Source organism: Doryrhamphus excisus, linkage group LG1, assembly GCF_037039965.1.
Source record: "Doryrhamphus excisus strain RoL-2023G ecotype Guam linkage group LG1, RoL_Dexc_Guam_v1.1, whole genome shotgun sequence".
Classification (NCBI taxonomy): Eukaryota; Metazoa; Chordata; class Actinopteri; order Syngnathiformes; family Syngnathidae; genus Doryrhamphus; species Doryrhamphus excisus.
The window spans coordinates 21,744,116-21,757,303 of record NC_136357.1 but is presented as its reverse complement, the minus strand read 5'-3'; the positions used below and the strand labels follow the sequence as shown (position 1 = coordinate 21,757,303).

Sequence of the window (13,188 nt, the reverse complement as noted above, 5' to 3'; positions counted from 1 at the left end):
AGCACAGTAATCCCTCGTTTGTCGCGGGTAATTGGTTAAAATTAACCAAAATATTTTCATGGTAAATTAAATTATCACAATTAAAGCCATGTAGACATGAAATAACACCCCTATAGTCATCTTGACACCCCTACTTATGGCTACTATAGTAGCCATAATAAGGTATAAATAAGGCGTGTGTGGTGCTGTAAATGTCACCTGGTGCTCAGGAACTGACGTCAGGGGTTCAGAATTGAGTTTTAGCATGGCGTGGTTTAGGAATAGGGGTGTCACAAGACGAGATTTTAACATTACTTTTAAGAAAAGTACACTGAAAAAATATATTGCATTCTACTCATTGAATTTGTAATCAGTTACTTTGCATTACTCTGGCCTGAGGTTAGCTGGGATAGGCGGCATCAAAAATGGCCCCCGCCTCCTGTATGACTGACAAAAGGGCTCATTCCGTTTATGCCGTTGTTCTATGGAAAATTTCAATCTTGAATCTGGAGAGATGATTGTGCCTGTTGTGAGATCATTTCAAACCTGCAATCATATTTTGGCCATCAAGTCTGGTGCTTGTGTGTCTCACCGAGCGTTACAGTAACATTACTGCCACCTACTGACCAGTGTAAAATACTACACATCATCACAAGGTCTTTAAATGCGTCTTCTGAATGCCTTACATGTACATTTCAGTATATTTTTGTCCATTTTTATGCTTGATATGCTGAGCTTAGGCTGAAACAATACATAACGTGCATATTTTGGAGTAATAGTAGGCCGTGTTCAACCACGAAACAGCACCAGTTATGAAGTTATGGATGAGTGTGTTTTTGAAAAACTATCAAAAATATCATAAAAACTAAAATTATCGCTTAACTTTCTATCATGGTCCAAAGTTCAGAAAGGGACCGTTGCAGCTGCACGCCTCTTCAGTTGCCCTGGTTTGGCGCTTTGTCTTGTGGACGGATGGAGGCGCTTATGACAGACACCACTGGATATCTGTCACCCCCTCCCCTCTCGTAGTACGCCATTTTGGATGTCTCCGACAGGGAGTACGGCCTGATGGACAGCTTTAGTTTCTGTGGGAAGACATGACACGTGATGAACCTTGCTTCACTACTTCTGTCTCTGTTGTATTGAGAGTCGCGATGTTTGACGCCACTGCGCTCATTTCGCTGTCCGCTTTATCTACATGTATTACTCATTGCTATCTTCCTTCCCTGTATGTATCACTTGTTCCTTGTCGCTCACGTCGCTTCTCTTATCTTCCATCTGTCTTTGTATTTAGAGTTGCAATGTTTACACCAATGCTATTGTCTCACTGTCTGCTTTATCCTTATTTATTGCTCATTTCGCTGTCCGCTTTATCCACATGTATTACTCATTGCTATCTTCCTTCCCTGTATGTATCACTCGTTCCTTGTCGCTCACGTCGCTTGTCTTATCTTCCATCTGTCTTTGTATTTAGAGTTGCAATGTTTACACCAATGCTATTGTCTCACTGTCTGCTTTATCCTTATCTAGCACTCATTTCGCTGTCCACTTTATCCACATTTATTACTCATTGCTGTCTTCCTTCCCTGTATTTATCACTTGTATTGCTCACTTTGTTTCTCCCTTCGCTTCTCACTTCGCTTCTCCCTTCTTCCATCTGTCTTTGTATATAGAGTTGCAAATTTGACTCCAATGCACTGGTCTTGCTGTCCGCTTTATCCATACCTAGCATAGATTTCTATCTTCGTTCCCTTCGATCTTCTATCACTCATTCTTCCGTGTCACTTGCTTTGCTTCTCCCTTCTTCCATCTGTCTTTGTATTTAGAGTTGCAATGTTTACACCAATTCTATTGTCTCACTGTCCGCTTTATCCTCATGTATTACTCATTGCTATCTTCTTTCCCTGTATGTATCACTTGTTCTTCCGTGTCGCTCACTTCACCTTCTCCCTTCCCTTGATTTGTTTCGCTGTCCGCTTTATCCATACCTATCATAGATTTCATCTTCTTTCGCTGTATGTATTACTCATTCTTCCATGTCACTTGCTTTGCTTCTCCCTTCTTCCATCTGTCTTTGTATTTAGAGTTGCAATGTTTACACCAATGCCATTGTCTCGCTGTCCGCTTTATCCTTATTTATCGCTCGTTTCGCATACCTAGCATACATTTCTATCTTCTTTCCCTGCATGTCTCACTCTTGTCAGTTGCTTTGCTTCTCTCTTCTTCCATCTATCTCTGTTGTATGGAGAGTCCTAGTGGCTGAGTAGCACCAAGTGGGACGTCCTATCTTCCATGCCATTGATGAACCAATCAACGGTATGGGACTCAGAAGGAAATGTGTATACATCACCTGCACAAAGGATCCAGGTAGCACCCACAACGTGTGAACGCTGGCCAAAGGGATCCAAATGATGGATCCCATGGCAACCACCCAGCCAACACCTTGGGCCCAAGGAGGGAAGACATAGCCTTCATAGCGGGCAGGTTTGAACTGGATGATGGAGAAGATCAGGATCACCTGTCCCACAGAGAAGCACATTCAGTTGGGACTCGTAAACGGCCCAACCGACTCACCGACGCACCGACTCACCGTGATGAGGAAAGGAGCCACAATTTGCCAACACAGCCTGAAGAAAATGTTTGCTCTTTTTCCAGTCATCTCTTCCAGGTTGTCAGAGAGTCGACCCACGCCTGAACGCACAAATTTGACGAATGTAGACCTGAGCAAACGTGATTAGCTTTTGGTCTCGTGCCAGCTTGTTGCGCTCACCATAAAGCCAGCAAATGGCGAGAACCTCAAAGAATGCCAGGAACATGATGGACACGATGGCGGTGTAATGATCCATCAGCTGGAAGACGTATATCCCCACCTCCAAGGACGACACAAAGGTCAATGCCATCACAGCGTGACGGAAAATGATTCTCCTTACCTGCATGACGCAGGGAATTCCAAGAAGACACGCCACCACACAAACCGCAAGAACAAACAGCTCCTTCTTCTTGAAGAATCTCATCAGTTGTTGATCACATTGATCCGTCAGGCTGGTCACCATCACTTCCACCATGGCAAACTGGCCACAGAGAAACCATCAAAGGAGTCATTAAGCCGCCTGCCGACTGTTTTTTGGTGTATTTGCTGTTAACTTCGGCACCTGACTGTCTAGTCCGAGGCAGAGTAGCATGAAGAAGAACAGCACAGCCCACAGCTGAGGCACTGGCATGTTGACGAAGGCTTGTGGGTAGACAATATAAACCAGTCCTGGACCTAAACAGCATGCAGGCGTACATCACAGGCTCAATTGCCACATATTGAGGACATCTGGCCCACTTTCCTCTATTTTACTTCCTGACAGGGTTTAGGCTGCGTCCAAATTCATGTAGTCTTTCGAATTCATTCAGTCATGTTGCAGAGGGGGAGGGACGGTCTCACTTTACTGTAGCTACTGACGAACTAATGAGGAACTAATGAGGAAATAATGAAGAACTAATGAGGAACTAATGAGTAGAGTAGTCACCGAGTAACTACGGTACATACATTTAGAGTAGTGAATGAAGTAATGAGGACCTAATGAATATAGTCATAGTATAGTAGAATAGTAGTAGTTACTAAGGCACATACATTTAGAGTAGTTATTGATAATGAGTAGAGTAGTAGTAGTAGAGTAGAGTAGCTAATAATCTAAGGTGCATATAGTACATTTACAGTACTAGTTACGGGGAACTAAATAGTACAGTAGTTACTGAGGAACTAAGGCACATACAGTACATTTAGAGTAGTTACTGAAGAACTATGAGTAGAGTGGTTACTGAGGAACTAAGGCGCATATAGGACATTTAGAGTAGTTACGGAGGAACTAATGTACATGCATTTAGAGTAGTTACTAAGGAACTAAGGCACATGTGGTACATTTAGAGTAGTTACTGAGGAACCATGAGTAGAGTGGTTACTGAGGAACCAATGGACATGCATTTAGAGTAGTTACTAAGGAACTAAGGCACATTCAGTACATTTAGAGTAGTTGCTGAGGATATAATGCGTAGAGTAGTTACTGAGGAACTAAGGCACATATGGTACATTTAGAGTAGTTGCTGAGGAACTAATGGGTAGAGTAGTTACTAAGGAACTTAGGCACATATAGCACAATTAGAGTAGTTACTGGTGAACTACTGAGTAGAGTGGTTACTGGGGAACTAATGTACATGCATTTAGAGTAGTTACTAAGGAACTAAGGCACATACAGTACATTTAGAGTAGTTGCTGAGGAACTAATGAGTAGTTACTGAGGAACTAATGAGTAAAGTGGTCACTGAGGAACTAAGGCACATATGGTACATTTAGAGTAGTTTCTGAGGAACTAATGGGTGGAGTAGTTACTGAGGAACTAAGGCACATAGAGTTACAGTAGTGATGTTATGTAAAGTGTTACCAGAGGGATTAACATTCCAGTGGTTGCAATTCACGTTTCACTCTTATAATAAAAAATAATCATAAAAATAAGATTCTGAATAATCGACACCCATTTTTTCCATCTTTGGGTCCTGCATGCAAAGATTATGATTTTTTGTATCATTTTTGCTCACTAATTCCAATAATGAATAATAATATGAATGAATGATAATAATGATCCCGACTTACCGTCCACAGCCAAGTGGGCCACAGGAACGTCCTGCAGATGAGACATGTACCCAAACGCTGAGAAAATAACAAAGCCTGCCAGGATGCTGGTGAGGGAGTTGACGATGGATATAGTCAGTGTGTCCCTGGGGAGGGGGGGGGGGGGGGAGAGCATCTCTTGATTCTATCCCTGCAAGGAGGGGGGTGGGGGGGTGAGTGGACTTTTTGAATTACTTAAGAATGCTGTTGTTGAAAGAGTTATAGCTGGCCATGGACATGAGGAAACCAAACCCGATCCCGATGGAGTTGAAGATCTGTGCTGCGGCGTTCACCCAAACCTGCGTGCACAAAGTGTTTGTCACGTTTGCCCGTTATCTCTTCTTCTCCTCTTTCTCACCTCAACTGAGAGTAGCTTCTCCCAGTCTGGCACGATGAAGAACAGAATTCCCTGCAAGGCCCCGGGGAGCCGCACGTTGTTGATCAACAGCGCAATGAGGATGACGTAGGGGAGCAGAGCTGTCAGGTACACCACCTGCACACCACAACAATGGAATCAAGGCCCCCGCTCACTCCTTTGTGTGTGTGTGGGTGAGTGTGTGTGCTCCATCTTTTCACTTCACCTTGCCGGTTGATCTCACCCCCTTGAAGATGCAGAAGTAGATGAGGAGCCAAGCTAGCACAAGGATGAGGAAAATCTCCCAGCGAACGGATCCGGCGTCTTCAACGCCTCGCGTCTGCTGCAGCATCTTGTATCTTCACAGACCAAACACGAGGAACGACAAAGCGTTGGGATGCTTCTCAACAACAGGTGGGGATCTCTCACTACGTACAAATTCTGCTTTATAGTGACAGGTGTTGATAAATAATCTCTTATTTGGGTCTTAAATGTCTTATTTTCTTGACTATGTTGGGTAAAAGGAGTGTAAAGGTGGCTATAGGGGTGTTATGTCATGTCTAGAGGGCTCTAATCATGTTAAAAAGCATATTTAGAAGGTTGAAATAAATCATGCTGTTTTGTGGTTGAATACAACCTGTTATTATTATTATTATCATTTTGGGCCTAAAATAAGGATTGTCAGGCATAAACATGACTAAATGAGCTAACATGTACAAATATAAGGCATTCAGTAGAATAATATGTAACAATATATGTAATATATAAATAATATGTAATATATAATATGTAGTGTACTACACTGGTCACCAGGTGTCAGTAATGATACATTGATGAGACAATAGCCACCACGTGAATTACTGTGCAGGAACAGGAAGTAAAAAATGAAGAGTAACAAGGTACCGTCTCAATGCTAACATGAGTGAGTCTATATTTTCTCTTATTGTGGCGACTATATTTGGTATTAGGAGTGTAAAGGTGACTATAGGGGTGTTATGTCATGTCTAGAGGGCTCTAATCAAAACCAAATATATAACATAAATACGTTTCAAAAACATTTACAAATTTGGAGTTTTGCTGTAACTGTGAAAATATTCCATTCATAAATAATGAAACCCAACCCAACTTTATAAAACAATGATGCCGCCCATGTTGATTTCAGCAGAAAATATATGACAGGATTTGCCAAAGCAATGACTAATCTTTCCAGGTTGTCCTGATCTCTACCACAGCGTATGGATTAATTTTGATATCACCCATCACTTCCACTGATATCATTCATATCAGTCAACGTACTTGAAGAACTCCTGGCTGGCAGTGGAGGAGTAGCTGTTGTTGGTGGCGTGATCGGTGCAGTTTGCCGTGTTCCACGTGTTGTTGCAGCTCTGCCAGGGTAGCGGCGCTTGAAAGGAGCTGAACATGTAGTAGAGGGCCCAGGCGATCACCACATTGTAGTACGTGCACATGATGAAGGAAATGGCCACAGATGCTATGCCTACACCTGAGCGAGCACGGAAATAATATACATCACAAATACTGATCATAACATGAACATGAATCATAACACGAATCATAACATGAACACGTTCTCACATTCCCAAAAACATGCTAGGTTAATTAGCGACTCCAATAGGAGCCCATAGGTATGAATGTGAGTGTGAATGGTTGTTTGTCTATATGTGCCCTGTGATTGGCTGGCCACCAGTCCAGGGTGTACCCCGCCTCTCGCTCGAAGACAGCTAAGATAGGCTCCAGCATACCCCTGTGAACTGAACTATGTGTGCGCATGAAACCTTCCGCACACGACCCTCCTCCACACTCTCCTTTCTTGTCTGTGGTGTGTGATTTTCCGTAGTCTTCCCAGCGCTTCTGCCACCTTGTGGCCATTATGGCTTCAAATTGTCTTTGGAATTGAGCGAGTTAATGAGGAATAATAATTGTACCTTTTAAGAGTGGACAGACATGAGCCAGAGCGTGGACCGGCCCTCTTCTGGTGTACTGTCCTATAGTCAACTCCATACACAGCAGAGGGATGCCCAGCACCAACAGCATTAGTAGGTATGGAAGCAGGAAGGCACCTGAAGAACATGTGTTAGACCTTTGCTGGTGAACTTGGTGAGAAACGCTTGTGACGCTAAGCAAGCATACATTTTTATCTGGAGATATAGCTTGGGGTGTACCCCAGGGCTCAATACTGGAACCAAAACAGTTACAATGGAGGCATGGTTGGTGTCATTCATCCATTCCAAGAGGTGCAACTGTAACCAAAACTAGCTCTAACCAAATCAGTTTTTTCCATTAGAAATCATGTAAATCCTATTCATCTAAAAAAAACCCTCAAAATTTTGTTTTACAATTATAATTTTACATGCAGAAAATATTTGAAAACGCATAGAAATGAGGAATGAAATGGATAAATGATCATGTATGGGTACCTTTACCTTCACTGAAGACATGATGCACGTTGGCAACACGGACACCACTTTCTTGTTTTGCCATGACTTACTTCTTGAATTCAGTAGTGTTTGTCACCCCAAGTCACAGCTGCAAAATAACCCAAAATGGAGCTAAAGAAAGTTTCAAGTGGCCTCGTTTTCATAAAGACGGTGGGAAGCACAATCAAGTTCAAAAAATAACTCATGTCAAAACAGGAAGGTGGTGTCCGTGTTAATTTTTCCCTTTCTTTCATTATTTATATATGTTTGGAATGTTTTGTGCTTGTAAAACTACAATAGTACAACTATAAAAATGTGTTTTGTGGACACCACCTTCTGGTTTTGTCATTAGTTTTTATTTTTTTATTTAAAAGTGTTTCTTACCTGTTTTTCAAAATGCTGGCACTAGAAATTATCCTTGGCTCCATTTTTGGTTATTGTAGTGAGAAACACTATTGAATTCAAGAAGGGAGTCATAGCACAACAAGCAGGTGGTGTACGTGTGGTGTCTTGTTCCCACGTTGTGTATTTGTCAACAATCACGTCTTCAATGACGGTATAGGTAACCTTAAATGTTCATTTTCCCCTTTCGTTTTTTATATATTTACATTTGGAATAGTTTTGTGAATGTAAAACTACAATGGCACAACTATAAAAACGTGTTTTGTGGACACCACCTTCTGGTTTTGTCATGAGTTTTTTATTTTTATTTAAAAGTGTTTCTTACCTCTTTATCAAAATGCTGTCACTTGAAATTATCATTGGCTCCATTTTTGGTTATTGTTGTGAGAAACACTATTGAATTCAAGAAGGGAGTCATGGCAAAACAAGAAGGTGGTGTCTGTGTGGTCTTTGTGTCTTTTTCAACAATCACGTCTTCAATGACTGTATAAGTAAACTTAAATGTTAATTTTTCCCTTTCTTTTTTTATTTATATACATTTGGAATAGTTTTGTGCATGTAACTACAATGGCAGAACTATAAAAACGTGTTTTGTGGACACCACCTTCTGGTTTTGTCATAATTTTTTTTATTTAAAAGTGTTTCTTACCTCTATCAAAATGCTGGCACTTGAAATTATCTTTGGCTCCATTTGTGGTTATCGTAGTGAGACACTATTGAATTCAAGAAGAGACTCATGGCAAAACAAGAAGGTGGTGTCTCTGTGGTTTCTCGCTGTCTCACAACAAATCACGGCTGCAAAATAACCCAAAATGGAGGTAAAGAAAGTTTCAAGTGCCCTAATTTTGATAAAAAAGGTGCAAAACATTGTTGAATTCTAGCAAAACTGGCAAAACAGGAAGGTGCTGTCTGCGTGATGTCTCGTTGCCACATTGTCTTTGGGAGCAGTCACACATTTCAATCATCATTTATGTGTGTTTATATGCATTATTATCTGCATGTAAAAACAAGTTTTGCGCCAAGATGTTTGGCTTTCTAACAAGAGTAAACCAATTGGATTCAGTGTGGATTATTTTTTACGGGGGAAAATGGACTTGGTTATCATCCGTTTTGGTGACAGTCGCACCTTCTGGATGCTAACCAAGGTTCCACTGTACTGATATGAGCCAGTTAAACATGTCGTGTTTACAAAGCATAAGGAAAAAGAAAGTCTGATATCATTATCCAGGATTTTATTATTTTATAAAACATTATCATTTATTGTACATATCCGGTTATTACACGTGTTTATGCCAGCTTTATCTCTAATAGTATCTGGAATATAATGACCCTGTCAACAGTCCTTCTCCTTGTGGGAGATGATGGAAATGTGAGACTGTAAGCATGTGATGTAACCTTGTGACGTGAAAGAAAGCATCAGCGTTAGCGCTAATACCAAGAAGATTGTGACACCTAGCGTTATCTTGACAGTTGAAAGTCTTCAGTGGTTTGGCTTTTCATCAAGGCTGATGTTGTTAATGTAAAACCAAAGTCCTTGACTGCACGTGACCAAGTGAGGCTACACGTGCGTCTCCGGGCCGACAGAAATCATTAGCACAAAAATACAAACACAATGTCCAACGCGCCTTTTTTGGCCCCAAATTTTGCAGAGGGTCTCATAGAGTGTCGCGGTTTATTGGTCGATATTGTGCATTAATCAGAGGTGTGGACTTGTGTCTCAATTTTGGAATAATGTATCATTAGGATATCATAAAATAATTATAAAAAAAATACAAAATAATTATTTCCATTATTATTTACAATTAATTATGTTGTAATTAACATTTTTTAATATTAATTTAAAACATATTTACAATTAATTATGGTGTAATTATTTTTTTATATTAATAAAAAAATATTTACAATGAATTATGCTGTGATGAATATTTTTTAAAATTCATTTTAAAATATTTACAATTAATTATGTTGTAATTATTTTTTGTATTAATTAAAAAACATTTAGAATTATTTATGTTCTAATTAATATTTTTTAATATTAATTTTTAAAAATATTTACAATTAATTATGTTATAATTAATTTTAATTTATTTTAATAGTAATTAAAAAAATATTTACTATTAATTATGTTGTGATTAATATATTTTTTTGGTATAATTTAAAAAAATATTTACAATTGATTATGTTGTTATTAATCTTTTTAATGATATTATAATTATACATCATCATTTAATTGTGTATATTATATATATTATCACAACTTATTAGTCGTCATACAATATGCATATTGAAGCAAATTATGTTCATGTTGGAACATAAAAATGTCAGAAATGCATTCAGAAGATGCATTTAAAGACGTGATGATGATGTGTAGTAATCAACATTGGTCACCAGGGGTCAGTAATGTTACATTGATGTGACAGAATGGAACAACAATGAACTCTTCAAATGTCTTATTTTCTCTTGTTAGGTCACCTATATTGGGTAATACCAGTGTAAGTGTGGATATGGGGGTGTTATTTCATGTCTAGAGGGCTCTAATAATAGTAGAACCCTATAAGAGGTTTTCAATGCTCTGATTAGGAATATATTCTATTTATAAATAAGGACTACTACTTCAAGGAAATGTATTCATCACAGTGGGGTCTGGAAATGATCAACAAGGGATGACTAACTCAGCGCAAAGTATGAAGCTCACATCCCTTCCACTTGTCCATCTCCGGTCCTTGCCAACAAGTCTTTAAACGCCGTGAAAGTCCAATTATTCTGCATTAAAAGTCTTTTGTGTCGGCGGGTTTGCATACAGTATGTTTTATAGGCTCAGCGTGTCTGAGGATTTTAGTTTGAGGATAAAATTTCTCACCTCCTCCGCTCCGGAAGCAGAGATAAGGGAACCTCCAAATGTTGCCCAGACCCACGGCAGCGCCGATGCCCGCCAGCGTGAACTCGATCTGCCTGCTCCATGTCGGCCTGCTGGCTTGCTTGTCCATGTCTGCCGCCGCGTGTCCCGTGTCTGTGCTGGTGCTCATGTGGACCCAAACTCCATGGAAATGAGGATGGTAACGTAAGTGGCTGTGGGTGACATAACATTTTATTATCCGTAATGATTAGCAAGCAGAAGACCTCCAGGATTCAATGACTCAATGGCTTCAGAGTTGAAAGTTTGTTTTTTTTCCCCCAGTGTCAGAGGTCACCACAGCGTGAAGGATTTGGGCCCTTCCTGGGAATCTAACCCGTGCTCTCTGCCATGATAGCCATTATTCTGTATTGGCAGTCGTATGATTGTTTTTATGGCTGGATCATCTCTAGCGCTGCTTAAGATATAAGCCTCCTGCTCACTCTACTAATGGCAAACTTCAAATAAGCTCTGCATGTTTGAAATCAACTCCAGTGTGACCATTGGATGAATTGCAGCGTGCTGCATGGGTGCTTGACGTGTCCACATGTTGACACGTGAGGACGCCATCTTCCATGTGAGGTCATGTTGCCAAACGGCCTGTGTTCCTGCAGCTGATATGATAAGCAGGCGGCAACCGTGGAGCACAAGGAAGACCGAGGTGTGGGACTTCTTCGTCCGCTATCGCAGCTCCGACTGCTCCGATGTTGCCCTGCGTGGTCGTTCGGCACGTGTGAGCCGCCTGCTGGACACATGTGATTACTGCAGGGGTGTCTTGAAAGCGTGGGGGGTTTGAACTTTGTCCAGTGAGGGCCGCATACTGCTGAAAAGATGCAAGGCAGAGCCGCTTTGAAATAGATATGCTTTCAAGTTATACAGTACACTATTTCCTGGAAAAATGTGTTTCAGCTTTGTGATAAAAGGTTATAAAAAAGGTTATTTTTATAGTATGAACTTTACTCTTTGCCCCCCCCATTCCCCCCAAAACCTTAAACTGTATTATGGAAAGCAGGAAGTGAACAAATATAACAGTTACTGATTGTAAAAGTACCAGACGGAGGGGTAGGATTTAATAAGCTTTGCTTCTTCCTACTCCTTTTGGACATGTGGAACTGTGAACTGATTATGGGATGCACTCAATTGTAATCTGATGCATGTTCAAATGAAATTAAACCATTACCATTACCATTTTTAGAGTTTTAAAATATTTCAACTTTCTTCTTAAATAATTTTTTTTTATTTTTGGCTTTTTCTTCTTAATATTATTAGTTTATTCTTCTTAAGTTGTGACTTAATTCCTCATAAGAAGGCAACCTTTTTGTTGTTGTCATCAGTTTTTTTCATTTCTGCTTTTGTTTCCAACTCTTTCAACTTTATTCTTATAACATTAGAATTTTTTTAATTTATTATTTTTAATTTAATATTTTGACTTTTTAAATGTGTTTTTTCTTTAATATTTAAACTATATGTGACAAAAATTTTATTATTTTTCCTCATAATGTTATGGCTTTATTCTCAGAAAATTGTGACTTTGTTTCCTCGTGTGAATGCAACATTTTTCTATTAATATTTTGACTTAATTTTCATAAAATAACATCTGTTTGGTTTTGTTTTACATTTTTGCTCTTTTTTTAACAATTCCAAATACTTCAGTTTTACTCTTAAATAATCTTTGGAATTTTCAAAATGTTTTTACTTTTTCCTCTTAATATTATTAGTTTATTCTTCTTAAGTTGTGACTTTATTCCTCATAAGAAGGCAACCTTTTTGTTGTTGTCATCAGTTTTTTTTTCATTTCTGCTGTTGTTTCCAACTCTTTCAACTTTATTCTCATAACATTAGAATTTTTTCTCATAATATTTTAAATGTGTTTTTTCTTTAATATTATTCCTCATAAGCAGGCAACGTTTTTGTTGTTGTCATAAAATTACTTCAAGTTTTTTTTATTTCTGCAGTTTGTTTTTTTTCTCATAATATTTTGTCTTTTTAAATGCATTTTTTCTTTAATATTTAAACTTTATGTGACTAAAATGAAATTATGTTTCCTCATAATGTTATGACTTTATTCTCAGAAAATTGTGACTTTGTTTCCTCATGAGAATGTGTTGGAAGAATTGTACATAAAGTTATTCTATTTTACTATATTCTTATAACCTACATACATTTCATAACACTCACATAGCAAAGTAAGATTAATGCTGTGTCACTTGCACATGTAGTGTACATTATGATTAGAGAAAACAGGATGTTCTCTCAGCAGATAGTTTAATCACATCCTTGAGAGGGAATAGCTGCACGCGTCAGAAGTAGATGTGACCTCAGTGTGTGTGTGTGTGTGTGTATGACAGAATGCAACATTTTTCTATTAATATTTTGAGTTAATTTTCATAAAATAACATCTGTTTGGTTTTGTTTTACATTTTTGCTCTTTTTTTAACAATTCCAAATACTTCAGTTTTCCTCTTAAATT

The 13,188-nt window shown here is 39.0% G+C and overlaps 1 protein-coding gene and 1 long non-coding RNA gene across 3 annotated transcripts; one reads left to right on the top strand and one right to left on the bottom strand.

Moving 5' to 3' along the window:
* Positions 1–906: 906 nt before the first annotated feature.
* Positions 907–7,503, bottom strand: LOC131131863 (sodium- and chloride-dependent GABA transporter ine). 2 transcript variants are annotated; one of them, XM_058076837.2, is made up of 13 exons: positions 7,430–7,503; positions 6,932–7,066; positions 6,285–6,489; positions 5,215–5,347; positions 4,992–5,126; positions 4,829–4,932; positions 4,616–4,740; positions 3,132–3,244; positions 2,910–3,050; positions 2,750–2,849; positions 2,570–2,670; positions 2,330–2,497; positions 907–1,064 (listed from the first exon to the last, which is right to left on the bottom strand). In XM_058076837.2, the coding sequence occupies exons 1-13, from the start codon at positions 7,485–7,487 to the stop codon at positions 915–917; spliced, it is 1,668 nt and encodes a 555-aa protein (XP_057932820.2). In that variant the 5' UTR covers positions 7,488–7,503; the 3' UTR covers positions 907–914. The 2 variants fall into 2 exon arrangements, with proteins under 2 accessions (XP_057932820.2, XP_078648109.1); XM_078791983.1 differs by lacking the exon at positions 907–1,064 and having other exon boundaries at positions 2,355–2,497; positions 2,562–2,670.
* On the top strand, positions 4,862–11,318 carry LOC144899520 (uncharacterized). Its single transcript, XR_013627685.1, has 3 exons — positions 4,862–5,117; positions 5,243–5,402; positions 10,706–11,318. It is a non-coding gene; the product is annotated as an uncharacterized LOC144899520 (long non-coding RNA).
* Positions 11,319–13,188: the final 1,870 nt, after the last annotated feature.